Here is an 18,341-nt window from a genome sequence, read left to right as displayed (position 1 = left end):
TTCAAGGCCACTGGTCAGGGAGTTCAAGCAGAGCGGTGTAGAATGCTGGCCAGTGATGGCCAACGACTTATGGACATCCTTCCAGGCTGTCCAGCCATAGGATGGCATATGCAAATGAATATCAAAATAAAAACAATTTGAATTTGACTTTCAACAGAACTTCTTTATTAAAGCTTGGTTTTCATTATACAAATTTCAGTTTTAAAACTGCATGCGGTGGCTTGGTTTGAGGCACAATACTAAATAAAGGGGGAGGAAAAAGCATTGTTCATTAAAAAATAAATCCAAAACAAGGAATTGCATAAATTAAACTGAAATATGATTTCATATTGCAGTTCAACCCAACTACGTAACTGTCTATTAGTTTTGTGTTTCTGTTTAAACATATTCTCTGTAAAATATACATGTAAAAAGGCGACACCAGATAACATTAAGAACAACTGTTTGCGATTTAAGACAATGAATAAAACTGATCTTGCATGGTTCTTTGCAATCATGACCAAAAAGGTTCGGATAAAAACTGAAAACATATAGACAATAAATACCTAGCATGTTATTCATATCACCACCACACTGCAACATGTATCTACAGCAGAGTTTCAGGTGCAGGGGGGGTGGGGGTGGGGGAGTCTGTGGATCTATGACTGTCCATTAGCAGGCCAGTGCTAGGGCCATGGTGGGAACATCTGTACTAGGGTACAAAGACTCCTAGAGTCCCCCCCAAGAGTACGAGCTGACCATAACTTACAAATATTTCATTCACCCGTTCTGACCACAAGATGAAGGGAAACGCTCTGCTGCACACAGGAGACAGCAGACACCATCTCCTTCAGTCTGCATGTCATCCGTTACTGGGTAATTGGAAACGCTATTTCTCTAAATGCAAAAAAAAAAAAAAAAAAAAAAGCACAAAGGCTCATGGGTACACAGATGATGCCATTAAAATGTGCAAAACGTTGCCAAGGCAGTGAAACCGTTGGCCATGATTATGTTTAATGAAGACACACCAAAGAGTTCGTCGCTACTCTCCCATACTCAATATCTACACAGCTTTCTTCTCATCTTTAAAAAAAATTGCAGCATGAAAAAATGTTAGTCACTAAGTCCACTGGGGATGGCTTTAGTCCCCAAATGAATCAAGGAAAACAAAGAGGAAAAAAAAGAGGAAAGAGGCACAATTTCTACGACGACCCTCAGCAGAGCGGGGGGCTTCCGTCACTCATGTACACACACACGCCTGCTGTTCACAGGGTCAGAGTCGCCCTCTTACAACGAGCTTCCTCTGCCCCAGATGCGACATTGTCAAGAAAAATTTGGCAAAACAGTTTAAATGAAGCTCATCAGCTTTTTCTTCTTTTAAAAAAAAAGAAAAGTAAAGTAAAAGTTGATTGGTCACGTCACCATGCCGGGCCTCAGCGGTCTATCAGGGGTGTTATGGGTAATGAGGCTGGCTCAGGCCAGGCACGCAGAGCCGTGAGAGGTGAGGGCCAGAGCGCCAAGAGCCTCCGAGTGACCGGGCGATCATCTCATCTCATCTCACGGCCGTTAGGCCACAACTTCATGACACAAGGCTTTTTGTTAGGCGCCTAATGCTGCTAAGCTCCATGGTATGTAACACTAAAAGGACCCGGGGACGTCCCGGGGGCTGCTCTATCCGATGCACCAGTAGGAGGCACATGACAATATAGGAGGCAATCAACCTTTCTGCATCTCAGATCTCCCATCCACCAATATACACCAAAAACCACTTGCAGAACTCAAAAAGGTAAAATGACAATGCATTGTTACATATGGAAAACTTAACAAAAATAGAAAGTTATTATCATTATCGACAATAACAATAATAATAATAGCAATAATAACAATTAACCTTTTTATTCAACATTTCAACCGCCCCCCCTCAAAAAGAAAGGAGGAGGTGCATAAAGGTAGCGGCTTCTGGTGTGCGCTGATCACAGTACAGCCTGCCATCGTGGGAATGTTCCGATCGCTGCGGGTCACTGTTGGGGCGGGGTGGGCCAGGGCGGGTGCGGGACAGGGAGGAGGTGCAGGAGGAGGAGAGGCGGAGGAGAGGCGGAGGAGGGAGGGGTGGAGATGGACCTCTGGTCTACTCCCACTCAGTGGTTCCTGGGGGCTTGGAGGTCAGGTCAAACATTACCCTCGAGATGCCAGGGATCTTCTTGATCTCGTTGACCATCTTCATAACAACCTATGGGAGAGACCAGATTGGTCAGAGTTAGAGTTAGTCTAAACTTCTATTATGCTCATAAAAACTCATGCATGGTGCACTAGTGCAGGAGGGTGTACCAAAACATAAACCTATAGCAGCTATGTGGAATTTCACAAGGAAGGTTAAAATGCCTCAAAGATCTCGGTGTTCATGCAACCCAAAAGCCTATGAGAGCAACATGGTAGCTTTTACTTGGAATGGTTTTGAACATGGCAACTTTTATCACATACTGTAAGTCTCTTTTCGGAGTACTTACAGGAACTTGGAACAGTCCATTGCTAAATCAGTTCTACTAACTTCTCACCTCCAAGTCCCGTTTTTCATTTGTTTTGGCCATATGAACCAGTACTAAGTCGTAAGTGACTTATGCCGAAGTTGTTTATAGCGTTGTCACTTGGTACAGGGTTTAAAATAGGCACCCTCACTCGCCTTGCCAAATGTGAGTAAAGTAGCATACATTTTGCAAATATTTGAATGACCCTCACTGTCTACTGTCGCTTCAAGCAAATCCTGAGGCTACACCTGTTTTGTTTTTATGCTGGGAACAGCTGTGATAAAATTAGTCGGAGCAAGCCTGCATGCTGGTTAACAGTTAGTCATCAGATTAACGTCCAGAGAGCTCATCGATGTTTGATTTTATTGCCACTGAAGTAATAAATAACATCTGGAATTGAAGTGTAATTGCTGCCGTGTCATACTAGGTTAAGTTACAGGTTAAGAACATGGGGTCATCTCCGTGTTCTGAAACGAGGGGCTAAACAGTTGTCCTAAAGAATGTGCACTCGTACGTCTGATATTTTGGGGCATTCTTAAAGGGATATTCCGCCATTTTTGGAAATACGCTCATTTTCCACCTTCCCTCGAGCAAAACAATCGATATTTACCTTATTCCCGTTCATCCAGCCATTCTGTGAGTCTGGCGATACAACTTTTAGCTTCAGCCTAGCATAGATCATTGAATCGGATTAGACCATTAGCTTCTCGCCTGCTAGCTTCATGTTTAAAAGTGACTAAGATTTCTGGTAATTTTCCCATTTAAAACGTGTCTCCTCTCAAGTTAGAAAGTGCAACAAGACCAACTGAAAATGAAACCTGGCGTTTTTCTAGGCTGATTTGACATGGAACTACACTCTCATCTGGCGTAATAATCAAGGCAACTTGCAGCTACTGGCACTACTACTGCTTGTTGTCTATGGGGACTATTTTCAGATGCTGCGTAAGATATCACTGCGCCTATGGTACGTTTGCAAGTTGCCTTGATTATTACGCCAGATGAGAGTGTAGTTCCATGTCAAATCAGCCTAGAAAAACGGCAGGTTTCATTTTCAGTTGGTCTTATTGCACTTTCTAACTTGAGAGGAGACACGTTATAAATGGGAAAATTACCAGAAATCTTAGTCACTTTTAAACATGAAGCTAGCAGGCGAGAAGCTAATGGTCTAATCCGATTCAATGATCTATGCTAGGCTGAAGCTAAAAGTTGTATCGCCAGACTCACAGAATGGCTGGATGAACGGGAACAAGGTAAATATCAATTGTTTTGCTCGAGGGGAGGTGGAAAATGAGCGTATTTCCAAAAATGGCGGAATATCCCTTTAAATTGTGTATATCCGGTAAGTTACGCATTTTTCAGATGCTATGATGAGTCAGCAGTAAGCAAGTGGAGGAAGAAACTACTGCAAGTGAGGAGGGACTAACAAAGTAGGGGAGAGCCGGGACAATTCTGACACTTTTTTAATCAAACCTAATTCACAAAAAAATCGTACCATGCTGAGCTAATATTTTGTCAGCAGCAACGTACATCGGTCGGTCCTCTGCCAAACACAGTTGCATTTTCAGCAAAACCGTTCACAGATTATTTTAGCAAAAGTGGGATGTGCATAATGTTTCATTCGTCCCTTGGTCAGGACGAATGAAATATACAGCTCAAGCCATATAAACCTCCCGCAACTATAACATTTTGAATGAATGGTACTTCCAAAAGGTTTTATTTTAGATAGATTGGTGCTTGGCTGTACGTCTTAGTGAAGGTCTGATAATAACTATTTGCATTTTGCAGTCGTGTAGCCCACCTCCCAGTTATGGAAAGATCATGCATATGGATGATTCTGCCATTTTATAGCTAGAACAGCAAGTGATCCCATTTATATAATGTTTCTACCGTGCAAAATGTTATTTCACCATGTTTACACATGGGTTAGTTAGGCCACTGCACATCCAAATAAGTGTCCTTTACGACCCCCAGCCAGCCAGTCTCCATAGGTTAACATAACAAAACTCAATACCCTACCTAACATCTTTCTTAAACTGCTTTTAAACTATAGTATAAACAGAGATCAAGGACCTTGACACTGAGAAGTGTCAACAGAGAAGTTTAACTAGTTTTAACATTAGCAAGCGGCATTCCTGTATTTCGCCTATATTTCAGGCAAATTGCAACAGAAAGTGATGCATTGTTTGCATATCAGACGTTGCTGCCATTGCACAAGGCTGTTCACCATCCTTTTGGGTCCGAACCAGAGCAGAGTGTGTTCTGCATGCCGCCCATTCTCGTTAATAAAGTCTCTGACAGTAGCATGTTTTCGTATTTGCTTACACAGGCAGCGTGGGTTTTAAAGATATTGCTGCTGTGAATGCAGGTTTGACAGTGGGTGTGGCTTATGAATTTATGAGACCAATCAACGTCGACCTTGGTCACTAGGGGTTCCAATGCAAAAGGAAAAGACCCTGCCCTGATGTAGTAGCTGAGAGATTTATAGGAACTACTGTCAGAGGAACTTAATAATCCATAAAAAAGGGAAATATTCTCCATATATCTATTGGTATGACACATCGAAACAAAAATATCCTGTAAACCCCGTTTTCAATCCCCACAGGTACATTCTGATCCATCAAGGCCTCACCTCTTCAGGGATGTGGTTGTCAGGTGTTGCCGGGATGCCGGTCATGAAGTCGCTGGTGATGAAGGTCCTGATGACCACGGAGCGCCGGCACGAGGGCTGCTTCTGCAGGGGGTCGCGGTCAAAGTGCAGCGGCGTCAGGATCACCGGCATCTGACTGATCTTACGAGAGTAACCTGATTGGACAGACGAGAAGAGGTCATGGACGTTGGCCTACGATGACGCACTCGCTCACTATTCCTAAAGTGAACCACGCTCGCCAAGCATCTTGAACACAAAGTGCTCTCAGTGGGGAACACTGCACCTAATGACACTTATTAGCACTACAACAACATGGCACACGTGGGCTAATCGACTGGGGTGAGTGATAATTATTTCAGCAGCACAGCAATGGACTCTCCTGTGGCCTCCACTGAGAAGAATAGCTAACAGGAGCTCATTTGTGAGATCTGAATGGGAAAGCCACTCACTGACACACCTAATGCTTTTGAGCAGAATTGATGGGCATGATTGATTGAGTATGTTGTGCCTACAAAATTAATATATAAGTGAGAGTAAAATGACAAGCACAACTCAGACATTATGCTTTGAGTTCTTACCAGACTCCCTCAGGATGGAGTGGGCCACATAATCGGCCTGTCTGAGCGTGCTCAGTACGCCTGTGGTCAGGAAGGTGGGGGTGATGTCGGTGGGTGGCTCCTTCACTGGCGTCCCAAACACATACACCACTCTGGCAGCGGAAAAGGGAAAAGGAAAAACGATGAATCACCGTGGAGACGAAATCCTGGGAAACACTCAGAAGAAAGTGCCACCTGTCTTGGTAGTGGTGAGAGTGGCGTTGGGGGGAGATGGTGTGGCATTACCTGTTGATGGTGTGGCAGATGCGTGGGATGAGCCTGGACAGGAACATCAGGGACTCCCAGTGAGGGGGATCTTTACTGCACACGCCACACACATAGCTATAAGACCGCGAGTCACCCTGCACACACAAAGGAGAGAGAGGAAGAGAGAGAGAGGGAAGGAAAGAGTCAGACAAAGGGAAGAGAAAGAGCACAGATGTCCCGTCAGACTTTCTGTTTAATGCGTCATACAGTCTAAACCTCAAATGACTCTATGGGTCACGAGTGCTATTTTTACTTCACAACTTTCCAGACACGTTTAACAACACTGCAGAGACAAGGCAATAACATTTCCAAGCTAGTTTTCTGGGCAAGTTCCAACTTCAAATATGTTGATTATTGAGGTGAGTGATTCACAGTCTCAGCAAAGAGGGGAGAGGAAAAGGGCCAGATCCCTCTGCTGATCTGCCTGTATTAGCAGCAGAGGTCTTGCCAGAGTATATTTAGCCTTGTGGGATGACTGAGCAGTATGTCTGGCTCAGAGAGCCCGTGCTGCATCAGTGCTCGGCCCTGACCGTGGTTGGTGTTTTCATACTGGGTGTGTGACCGGCTCGCCACTCCCCTCCCACTCACTGGTCAGCCACAACTCACTAACACAAGCCTCTAGACACAAACATCCTGAAGTCTCTCTTTTGCACACGTATAGACAAGCGCACACGCGCACACACACACACACGTCTATCTCCATAATAAACTGAGAGCTGTTCAGTATCCAATATACGACCATTCTACAGCAGACTAATCTTTCACTGTCAACATGTTTACCTCTTCAACGTTAAAAGTCTATTTAAAAACCAAGACGCTCAAAGCTTACCAGGACAAAAGTGGAAGCACATATAGAATAGAGCAGCTATTTTCAGAAACCGCCAACTCATTCATTTATGACATGGACACGGCTACTGGAATGATGTGTAACTGACTCAAAGCACAACAAAAAAGAAAAAGACAGAAAAGGGCAAGAATAAAGAATTAAGGCTGTCCATAACCCCCACCTCCCCACACAAAATAAACTTTTCCATCCAAGTATGGTTAACCACAGGGTGAGGCAACATGGCAAACTCACAGAAACAGTTGTTCCGAAAATACTCAGGGCTCGAGACAACAACTAGAAAGACCTCTTGTGTTCAGGATGCCTGGGAAATTACAAACTTAAACTAAATGATTAGCCATAGACTAGACATGCTGTCTGTTCAGAGAAAACTATTTTCTAAAAGCAGCCCCCCCCATTTCACAATGCAGACATTGTCTGAACCTTCTATGGAAACAGCCATTTTTCCTTGGAGGAGAGGCCTGTTCTACTTCCCTAGCTGTACAGCAGCACAGCCTGAGTGATTTAGAACAGTTGGCTGAGCAAGTCAGATAGCAGTTCAGTTAGGGACTACTGTTTACTCTGAGAAACTTGAATGATTAACATTTTCTCAGTAATAGGATACGAGTCTGTTAGTCTATCCATCCAGATTCAGATGTACCAAAGGGAGTACCATGAGTGCCAAAGTATGGCAAGCTGCCAAATCCAATGGCAGTCCTAATCTGTGCACTTCACCAACAAAATTGTTGGTTGCACTTTACAGGGTCACGTTAAAAATATATCTGACTGGTACAATCCCATTGACGTTATGTACAGTCTATGATTAGGTTTTGGTTTCTCAGGTTGTTGAATTTTGAGCTCAATATCCAATCAGACAGTTTGCTTTAGAAATTGCTTTACATTAACAGAGCCAGGACTGCATTTTTTGGGGGGGGCAAAAACAAAAAGCATTGAGAGCCATCTGCTTTTATAAAAGTGTTCAAAAGAACATTCTTAGTTCAAAAGAACCTCCCCAGTATGTGGTTCCCACCCACCCACACTCACCTGGACGCCCACTGTTTTGATGGGCAAAAGGAAGGCATTGAGTGAATGAAGGCTGGTGATCTGCATCAGCTTTTCCTCCTCTTCATCTGATATGCATGATTTTACCCTCTGGAGGAGTGTATGAGGCTGCAAAGACAAAGCATACATTTCGTATACAATTGCAGACCTCATCTGTAAGATATTGCTAGCTGTAGCTGATAACGGACCACTCCAGATGTCTAGAGGCCAATACCTTTTTGACACTGGCAGAGAAGTCTGTGATGATTTTCAGGATGTTGTTGGTCTCGGCAAAGTCTTTGCAGACATAAGGCTCATCTGCGCATATAACTCGGATAGCCAAGCCGGGACCTGTCGGACAGAGGTATGTTAAATTAAAAACCTGAGGACCCAGAGCGATAAAGACAGCATATCAGAGCATGCGAGTGGACCACACTCACCAGGGAAAGGATGTCTACAAACAATCTCCTCTGGGAGTCCAAGCTCTCTGCCTAGGGCTCGAACCTCATCTTTGTGGAAGTCCTTCAATGGCTCTATTACTTTACCCTGAAAAAAAGAGGACAATCCATAGGAAACAAAGTTTGTCGTCAACAATTCAAACTTTCTAACCAACCAATAATCTCCATTATTGACAATGGCTGAATTAAAACTTCAATATCAACTCTGCCCAGTAGCCATGTTGTTGGAAGGTTCCTACCTCATCCCGGAGCTTGCGGATGAGCTCAGTGTCATTGTGGTGTGTTTTGATGACCTCAGCCTTGCCACTGGCAATGATGGAGGCACTCTCAATCAAGTCAGGCCTCAATGTGCCCTGGGCTAGGAACACCTCCTCAGGCTTCAGGTTCATCTCCCCAATCACCTCATTGGCTACCTGTAGAGACAGAATCGTCAAAATGCAAGTTACTACTCGTGCTCCAATAACAGCACTGCTCAACACAAAGACACAAGACGGCCACACACATACACACACAAGGAATATTGACCAACACTAAGCACCTCATGATCAAACATCAATACGCCAATTTCCAACAGTAACTGCATGTCATTTCATCAATACCGACTTTGGTTGAAAATAAAATCCCATGGATTTTCCTCAGAAAACAAAAGGCCCCATTATAGGCCATAAGCATGCAGCGATGCTGATACACAAATGAGACAGTTTGTAGCACACCTTGACAAATGTGTCTCCGATGATCTTTCTCTTCTCCTCTGGATTTGTGGTCATATTGAGTGTTTTGCTAATGCGTTTCCTGGGGGTCCGGTCTTCCTCAGAGATTGGCAGGGATGTTGTGCCGTTATAGAAAGTATGTGCTGCGTTCACCACTGGACGGAACAGGGTATGGCAAATGAATGATTATTTTGTAATCACAATTAGCCATGACAAATGGCAATAATAAAAAACACTTCAACTAGTCCATCAAACACTGATTCAGTTACACTTACAGTGAATAGAAAACTATACAAATGGCTTATGAGTATAATGGCGATATTATAACAGCAATTACCAAAAAGTCATCGTAATCCCGTTGTATGGCCAACATTAACATATAGGGTCCTATGCAAGCTTTGTGTTGACGATGGTTGGTAAATCAGGGATCCTACCTTTTAGATTGATACCCAGCTTTGTCAGCGCCTCCTCCACACTCTGGCTTTCCCGTTTCCTCATGAAGCCATTGTCAATGTGCACAGCGATCACTTGGTCTTGGTTCAATGCCTTGTTAAGAAGGGCAGTGCACACTGTCGAGTCGACACCCCCACTCAGAAGCACCTGAAAGAAGACCACAGCACAGTCCCACTTGATTTCAGGCAATCACAAACACAACTATTTAACTTGTCAACATTGAGGATCAAGTTTTACTGTACATGTCAAACTTGATGTCAGATTGTGGCAAATCAGGTCAATCCATGAGAGTGGTCATTAATCATACAGACACCTAGCCTAGAAATCTAGACGCACCCTAGCGGCCAAAAATATTTTTGCCTGGCGGGATGGTCTAGGGTCGCACCGTTGAGGACAAGCCTGCGCCAGGCTCGAGTTCAGACGAGCCAATCAGAACGCTCTGTCTGTGTACGGAGTCCTTGAGCCCGCCTTAGCTCACCTTCGGCTTCCGATAAGACGCCAGGGGGCTGGACCATGCGTCCTCGTTCGACGAGTTGGGTTTGAGACCGTATCGCACAACCAGGGCTGCCAAGTCATTTCTCACGCAAAATATTTCCCCATTCAGTGCACTATAGGCTATATTTTTTTTTCATGATGATAAACTTTGGTCATTGCCTTGCTGTAGTTCGAGCTCTGATTGACTGACAGCAATAACCAATCCATCAGTCCTTTGTGCCTAAATCTCACCAACCATAGAAGGCATCACGCAATATAAACAAATCAGAAGCAACGTAAGGCGGGTCTTGGCGCCTCTGACTTGTCTTTCAAACACAACAGCGCCGACTCCGACAATTAGATTTTAAACATTCTACCTGCTAGTTTTAGTTCACTGTTGATTCGCTGTTTCTCCTTGATTTTCCAAGTTAATGTTAAGGCTGCTAAGTCTATCATTGTCCTATACCTGTTGCAGAGCTGTGTAACATTTATTTGCCTCTTTCTTGATAAGTTCACACTTTGAGTGTGACAGTCAAAAAAAATGTCGCCAAAAACAAAAGATGGATGAGGCTAACGAAGCGCACTCGTTTGAATCGGCTTTGGAAGAGGCTTGGACTTTTCTTTGAAGTTTGAGCAGAAAGAAGCACCTAAGTCATTCGTTTTAAAGAAGGATGTATTTGCCGTTTTGCTGACCGGCTACGATTGGTCACAAATGCTGGCCTATTACGTGCAGAGGCAGTTTGAAAGACAACTGTTCATCCCACCCACAGACTTCAACTCTTTGAATGGTCCGACCCCAGACTATACATTTCTGTGTAGTTTGGCTTGCCAGGCTAACAGACACCCTCATCCCAAGGGGATTTAAACTCTGAAAATGACAGTCATACATACAAAGAATGCCATAATAAACTCCAAGATCAATACAATTCAGTGCGTAAGATTCACTCTGAGTTGTGTTCTTAGACAGCCTTTCTAAATGAGTCAGCCTGTTCGTTTGGCAAAAACCACGGCTTAATTAGAGGGTTTTTGGTGGAATCAGCTAAACACACAATTACCTCGATAATCAACAATCCGCAACACTGGGCAGAGACTGTTGGACTGAAGTGCATTGGATTCCTCTACTTCTCTACAAAGCAGACTATGCCAAGTGGGTGGGACTGAGTGAGAGGTTGAGTACATGATTTTCCAATCTAACCCATTTTACATCCCCAGAGAGCAAACCCACTTCATGGGAGCTCAGGGGAGCCAGGCAATCACCTTCCTCCAGGAGAGAAGGCAGATTAATAGGAGTTCTTAATTACTTGGCACCAAATCCTGACCCCCCAGCACCCATATTCATGATCCAATCTGTAAAGTCTGAACACACATTACATCACAGTGTGTTGCTGCCACCATGCCATCCAATGTGCCATCCTGATTAAATGGCTGAATGATGTTTGATTAATCATTAAATCATTTCCTGGCGGCGATGGAAACCGAGAACACCATATTCCACCCCAGGCATTCCAACAGACAGATAAGACAACCTCCCTCAGGTCAGTAGTAGTAAGTCAAACATCACAATGAGTTCTGACACATGAGCTAAAACTCCCGGCTCACCAGAACTTTGGACTTGTCGACCTTCTCCTGGATCTCCCGAATGCAGCCCAGCTGGCGGTTCTGCACTGTGAAGTTGGTGCTGCAGCCAGCAATCTCAAACAGGAAGTTCTTTAGCATATCCATGCCATTTTCTGTCAAGTCCACTTCGGGGTGAAACTGTGTTCCGTACAGTTTCTTCTGTTCATTGGCAATGCCTAGCAATGAAACACAAGAGACAGTCACTGAGAGGCACTTCATTCAGTAACATTAGAAGGACAGGCGTTTACAGTGATCCCTTGACAACTCATAACAAATGTATTTCCTGTCAATGTCAATGTCAATGGGTAGTAGCATGGATACACTGAGCTAAATTTCAAGTCATGTATTCAAGTCATGCATAAACACTGGCACCCCCATTCTGGTTGAGGAGCTTCCTTTCCCACTCCGTACCTGCAACAATGTTCCCAGACTGGGCAACAACTTTGAAGCCATCGGCCACTTTGTCCACACTGTCTCCATGAGTAAGCAGAACAAGCTCCTCCTTTTGAAGACCCCTACAGCAGAGAGAAATGTCAGTTTAAACCCAGTGGGTAAGAGAGAGTTCTTAAGCAATGTGTGTGCGCTAAGATGTCAGGCTTACCGGAAGAGAGAGCAGGAATTGTCAACGCCAATGCGAAACACACCATCCTCCCTGACACTCTTTCTGTGCACTGTGCCTCCAAAAACTTTATTCATCATCTATTAGGGGAAAACAGACATTAGAAACACATAGCTCAGGAGTGGCAAATCAATGAGTGTCGATTGCTAATTTAACAAGATCGCTCAATGAATATTGGGATAAAAGAAAATGTTAACACATGAATATATGACTGTGGTCATTCTGAACCATCATCTCACCTGCATGCCATAGCAGATTCCCAAGACGGGCTTCCCAATCTTGAATATAGCTGAATCAAACCATGGAGCATCCTCAGCATAAACCGAGTTTGGACCACCAGATATAATAATAGCCCTGAAGACAACCACAAATTCAGTTAGAGCTAGCAGGTCAAATTTCTAGAAGATCAATACTCATGTACACACTACACCCTCGGCATCATCGGCAATCTAAAGCTAATGGTCCAACAGCGTGTCCTAACAGGATCCAAGCAAGGGACCATCTTGTAGCATTCAATGTTATCTGTCTGTCGTGTCTGATACTGAATCCATTAAATATGCCCTTCTATTGAATCATATTTCTCATTCAAAATAGCAGAGCAACACAAGCAACAGAAAGAAAATACAAACGGGGCGTTCGACAAAACATTGTGTTTGCATCATTCTGCAAAGCACTGCTTCTCATTGTGTACTGTTATGACATTCTAATTGAAAACAATGTGATTAAACAGATTTATTCGATCGCATCGCATCCTATTAGGACACACAGTAAAATTTTTCCTTACTGGTCTTGGTTTTTAATCATCTACAGCCTTACTACTGTATACACAAACAATATCAAACAAACTTTTCTCATGCAACCTCACCATTCACCATTTTATAACGATGGTGTAAAAGGAAATGACAAAATTATCAAGACAGAGAACACTGAGGAAATATCACAGAAAGTCCTCTCACTATAATGTAATATTTCCAGAAAGGCCCAGGGAGGCTGGTATTCTCTCACTATAATTACTCTGGAAGTAGTCGCATAACAACAACCTCAGGAGTGTGAAAGACGAAGGCAGACTGCATTCTCTAGACCCACAGACATTTTAGAGGCTAAAAGTAGAGCTTGTGGTTTCAGTGCTGAGAGGGGACTAAGAGTGCTTTCACACCAACAGCAGTTGGTGCGCACCAAACGATCCATTCGAACCAAAAGCTCTTAGTTCGGTTCGTTTTCGTTGGTGTCAAAGCATCAGTCACACTCGGGTCCGCACTAAATCAAGTAGACCGAGACCGCCAAAAAGAGGTGGCCTCGGTCCGCTTGACTCCGCACCAAATGCCAGACTCTGGTGCGGTCCCTCTGGTGAAAATGCAAACTGGGGTCCAAACCATAGACTGTAGGTCAAAATAGTGAGTCAAAATTGGCGCTTATTTCTACCAGAGGATAAATATTGATGAAACGTCAAGCCAATTTTTGGTTCGTTTGCTGGTGTGAAAGCAGACCTCACTGGAGTCTATATGCGCCATAATAACAATTGTATTGCCTGATGCGTACCAAATAATCCCAACTAGTGGTGTGAAAGCGCCCTAAGGAGACTTTGTAGTGAAAAGTCCACTGGTAAAAACGGGATGGGATGACTGCATTGGAATAGGTCTTATCCTAACCACAAATAAAACACAGCACCTCTCTTGTGTCTTCCTCACCTGACAGTGAGACACCTGAACAGATAAGTATGCAGATCCATTGGATCCATTCCAAAGACTAAAACATTTGACTTCACTCCTAATCTCTGAACTTCTGCCCTTTCAAGGTGGTTAGTCCTATGGAACCTCTGGTGCCTTCCTAACACATCTCCATTGAACTTCTATGTTAACACACAACAACGTACAGGGTAATGTCAGCCAAAATACAGGGGGCTCATTTGGAAAATCATAACAGTGATATCTGTTGTTCTATTGAAAATTGAGAATCATACTCATTCTTTGGTCAACTGAAACCACAAGATCAATGTTTTAGCCATGTCAACTTTAGCAACATTAGTACATGGCTGCATATTTAAAAGGTGGTCACCGATGCTTTTAACAGGACACTATGGGATAGGCCCAAGGGTTGGGATGACAGGCAACGTGCTTAACTCCTACAAGTACTGTAGACAACTAGACAACTAATACAAAATATCTAAGGACAATAGTCCCATCATAGATAGTCAACTATCTTCCTATTGTGTTTTCTAGAACACTCATTCACCCCAGAGTTCAGCAATGACCTTAAATCTAAGGTCTAGCTGTGACTGCCCTGGTTTAGCCCTTAAAATGAACCCACAGGCCACTTATTAACATGATTAGTTGAGAGATAAAACAGACAACAACAGACACACAGACAAATAACTGGGACATTTCAAACCACAAAAGTCAAAATGCTGATGGTCCATATTGTCAAGGGATAGCATATGTCCATATGTCCAGAAAGCGAAAACAATCAGTTAGACGTAGATATTTCAAGCTCAGGAGTTGGAAGAATGTTATGGCATAGTTCCACTACTCAGTTGAAGTAGCCAAAAATAAATGTCAAGTCATATTTTAGAGTGTTTTTTTTTGTGTGTGTTGTGTATATCAAAGGTCCCTTAAGTATGGATATGTGCATCAACTTTACCAGGTCTTACCGAAAGCCCTGCTCTTCGATGGCGAATGCTGGAGTCTCCAGCGGCAGGATCTCTGACTGCACGAACAGCTCTCGCACACGTCGATCAATCACCTTTCCATACTGTGCTCCAGCATCTAGGATTACCACTGCACCATCGTATTGACACGAGCTGACTTTGGTCTCTCCACTGATGTCCACCTGCAAATACATTTTTGAATTCCCATTACAAATCATATTATGAATTACCTACCAATAAAAAAAGTTTACTTTGGAAAGGCTCCCCTTTCAACTTCAGGATCAAAGTTAAATGGCAGCCATTATTTTCTTGTTTCTTGACGTAATTAAGTAACACGTGCATGCATGAGAAGACGAAACTGTGTGGATGGTATTAGCAGCACACAGATGCCGTCACAGATTCATGTGGACAGTCACATGAATCTCAGAAGTAGGTGCAACATGCCCCATCTCTATATGGATACAATCCAGTTACATAAGCCCAGCTACTGCTGCCTACATGCAGGGTCTATTCCTGCGCTGGGCAATATCACATGTGTAGTATCACTATGGCTTTTACACATCCTCTGGCTATGCACCACCACTGTGGTTAAATGCAGGCGTTTAATTTGCACTAGTACACAAGGCATGAGGAATCATTAGTTATGGCTGGCTTGCAACTGACCATCATACAAATCGTGACAAATACATAGTTCACTTAAGTGATGAACAGCAGGTTGTGGACCACACAATAACATGACAAAAAAAAACATGATAACGTTTGTCAGGGATTTTGCACACCAGCCGGCTGAAGAGAGAAGAGCAGTGGAACTCAGAAGTCACGAGAACAGTAACAGTGTACCAGTTGTGATGAGCAAAACCTGGAGAGACGTACGCACTACGCAGGGGTGGCCACTGTATTTCAATGCAACAATTTACCCGGGCCGTGAAACTGACAGCATACATCAGTTAGTGAGTAACTGAAAGCCTACAGTCTGACAGATGAGATTTAACTTATGCTGCAGCTTACTCAAATCCTTCAAGAGTAACTGAGCATCTAGTGAAAACTACACCATAGCCACGTTATCCGTCCTAATTAGAGACCACTCCTCCGTTGAGTGCTTGCATTTATCAATCTACTTGCTTCATCGATGTCATCCAATGCATACATGATGGGGTTATCACTCATTACAGTGCTTCCCTTTGAAAACGATGGGTAGTAAACGCGTGGTAGTTCCCACGTGGTTTCTGCGACTCTTCCGTCAATGCAAAAACAGAAAAACTTGCAGATGGTCGTACAATAAGCACGACAATAATATCATCTCTGCATCAAGGTTGTCGACGTTGAAGCATTAGTGCAGGCAGGTGAAGTCTTCAGTGTCGGCAATCCAGAAGTGGAATGAGAGAATCGAAAATCGTTGGCCTATCAAATATCAACACACTACCGCTAGCTAGCTAATAAGTAGACTAACGTTAGCCCTAGCTAGCTGGTTAGCAAGGTGCAAGACATTCAAAACAAGCGAGAAGTCGATGTCATTTTGAACCCAGAGTTGATGTATGAGACACTACACTCCCAACAAAAGCACAACACACGAGTTACGGAACAGATTCATAAAAAGTTACTGGAGTAACACAAAGCTTATTCTACAGTCCGCCTAAGGCTATGATGGCTAGCACTGTAAGAGTTCACAGTGGGCTTGCTAGCTAGCTGGTTCATTCCACGCGGTTCAATAACAGGGTGCAGAGGGAGTAACGTTAACGCACTCTTCGCTGAACAACTCACTTTCAGGTGGAGCTGCATTGAGAATATGTGATCTGTAGCACATGTGCTAACAGAACGTTTTTGAGGCTATGTTTTATCACGAACAATACCCAAATGAGATCGCAACAGGCAGATCACCCTGTAGAAGCAAGCTGCAAGTTTCACCGAAACGACACAGGCCATAACCGGGGACTATCCCAAGGACCGAACCCCGCTCTAAAGGCATCCAGAATACCGCTGGGGGACTCCGGGCTCTCAATGCAAAAGAGACCGTGTTCATCCATCGGTTACAGGCAGTAGATGTGCCAGCCAGCATACTGACCTTGGATTCCCCGTTACACACAGCCATGAATGCCTGGAGTGTGGAAACTGCCTCTCTCTTCCTGGCCCTTCGTTAATTTGTCTTAACCGAGGGACTCAGCACGGGTTTTTCTATCGCGCCGACTACTGCCACTGATTACAGCCTGCTAAGCGTTTCCCACAATGCCGCGTACGAGCGTGTGATCTTCCACTACCTCCGTCTGGCAGGACCCGACTGACTAGCCGACTGGACTAGAGTTATGTCAGAGTTAACTCGGCGACTCTCAAAGGAGGAGTTTCAGTGAGTTTCACGTGAATGGGAGATTGAGGGCAGTTTTTTTTTATTCTGTGGTGAAAATGTTAGAGCCACGAGTCTACATGTGAATGCAATTTAAACCGTGCAGCATTAATTAGATCCCCATTTTCCGGGTTTGATATTTAGTCTTTTCTGAAAGTGGGGATCTAATACACTGAGAAAGGTGGTGAAAGTAGAATAGCAGTAGTTATGATGATTGACAGGCCTGATCATAACTATTCTCTACTTTCACCTCCTTTCTCAACGTCTTTTATTTCTCTATTAATCATAAAGGAACTTTATTTATTTATTTATGCTAGGGCAGGGGAGCTATTTATTATCATTATTATTATTATTATTATTATTATTAATAGTAGTAGTAGTAGTAGTAGCCTAGTAGTAGCAGTAGTAGTAGTAGTAGTAGGCCTAGTAGTAGTAGTAGTAGTAGTAGCCTAGTAGTAGTAGTAGCCTGTAGTAGTAGTTAGTAGCCTAGTAGTAGTAGTAGTAGTAGTCTAGTAGTAGGCCTAGTAGGCCTAGTAGTAGTAGTAGTAGTCTAGTAGTAGGCCTAGTAGTAGTAGTATTAGTAGTAGTAGTAGTAGTAGTAGTGTTAGTAGTAGGCTATTAGCCTAGTATTAGTATTAGTATTTTACTCTGCCACAATTTGACACAGTGTAGACCTAATATTTGCACTGTGCAAAAATGTAGCACCAACGTGTGGAATAAATCGTATGAGGCTAGAGAAAAGACCAGTGTTGCTCAGCAGAGATTCTGAAAGTAGGAGATAGCATGATGATAACTGTGTAGCCTACAAGTCCAGCGCAATGGTATATAAAACCTTTGAATGGTTGTCCAGAAAAAAAACACATCTTGTATAGGCCTATAAACTTGAGTTTAAATGTTTTAAGGTGGCATTTTGTTTTATCCTCTGCTTGAAAAAAAATATGTCAGGAGATTCTGATTTTCCCTTTAATGCATTTTGGTTTTACATGGTCTAACCCTAGCAGTAGCCTACATTCCTCAATCGATAATACTTTTTCTACTCGGTCTATTACCTTTAAAGACACAAAGAGTTGACCGACAGTGGGTAACAAGAGTGTCTCTCATGGCTAGTCACATGCCATTGACCCATCACCAAGTTCACGTGTCCTTGATT

The 18,341-nt window shown here is 43.4% G+C and overlaps 1 protein-coding gene across 1 annotated transcript; it reads right to left on the bottom strand.

The window, feature by feature from the left end:
• Positions 1 to 148: 148 nt before the first annotated feature.
• On the bottom strand, positions 149 to 17,147 carry gmps (guanine monophosphate synthase). The gene is made up of 16 exons (XM_062552279.1): positions 16,916 to 17,147; positions 14,857 to 15,035; positions 12,449 to 12,563; positions 12,192 to 12,289; positions 12,002 to 12,105; positions 11,573 to 11,766; positions 9,481 to 9,646; positions 9,050 to 9,201; positions 8,576 to 8,749; positions 8,319 to 8,424; positions 8,114 to 8,229; positions 7,882 to 8,007; positions 5,994 to 6,109; positions 5,730 to 5,860; positions 5,134 to 5,306; positions 149 to 2,209 (listed from the first exon to the last, which is right to left on the bottom strand). The coding sequence occupies exons 1-16, from the start codon at positions 16,940 to 16,942 to the stop codon at positions 2,108 to 2,110; spliced, it is 2,079 nt and encodes a 692-aa protein (XP_062408263.1). The 5' UTR covers positions 16,943 to 17,147; the 3' UTR covers positions 149 to 2,107.
• Between the last annotated feature and the right edge of the window lie 1,194 nt (positions 17,148 to 18,341).

Source organism: Sardina pilchardus, chromosome 13, assembly GCF_963854185.1.
Source record: "Sardina pilchardus chromosome 13, fSarPil1.1, whole genome shotgun sequence".
Classification (NCBI taxonomy): domain Eukaryota; kingdom Metazoa; phylum Chordata; class Actinopteri; order Clupeiformes; family Clupeidae; genus Sardina; species Sardina pilchardus.
This window is presented reverse-complemented; position numbering and strand designations above follow the sequence as displayed.

Coding starts and splice junctions, on each gene's coding strand:
- gmps (XM_062552279.1), bottom strand. CDS start 16,942: ATGGCTGTGTGTAACGGGGAATCCAAG. Junction 9,647..11,572: donor TCGACAAGTCCAAAGTTCTG/GTGAGCCGGGAG, acceptor GTCTTCTTTCAG/GTGCTTCTGAGTGGGGGTGT. Junction 8,425..8,575: donor TCCGCAAGCTCCGGGATGAG/GTAGGAACCTTC, acceptor TCTTTTTTTCAG/GGTAAAGTAATAGAGCCATT.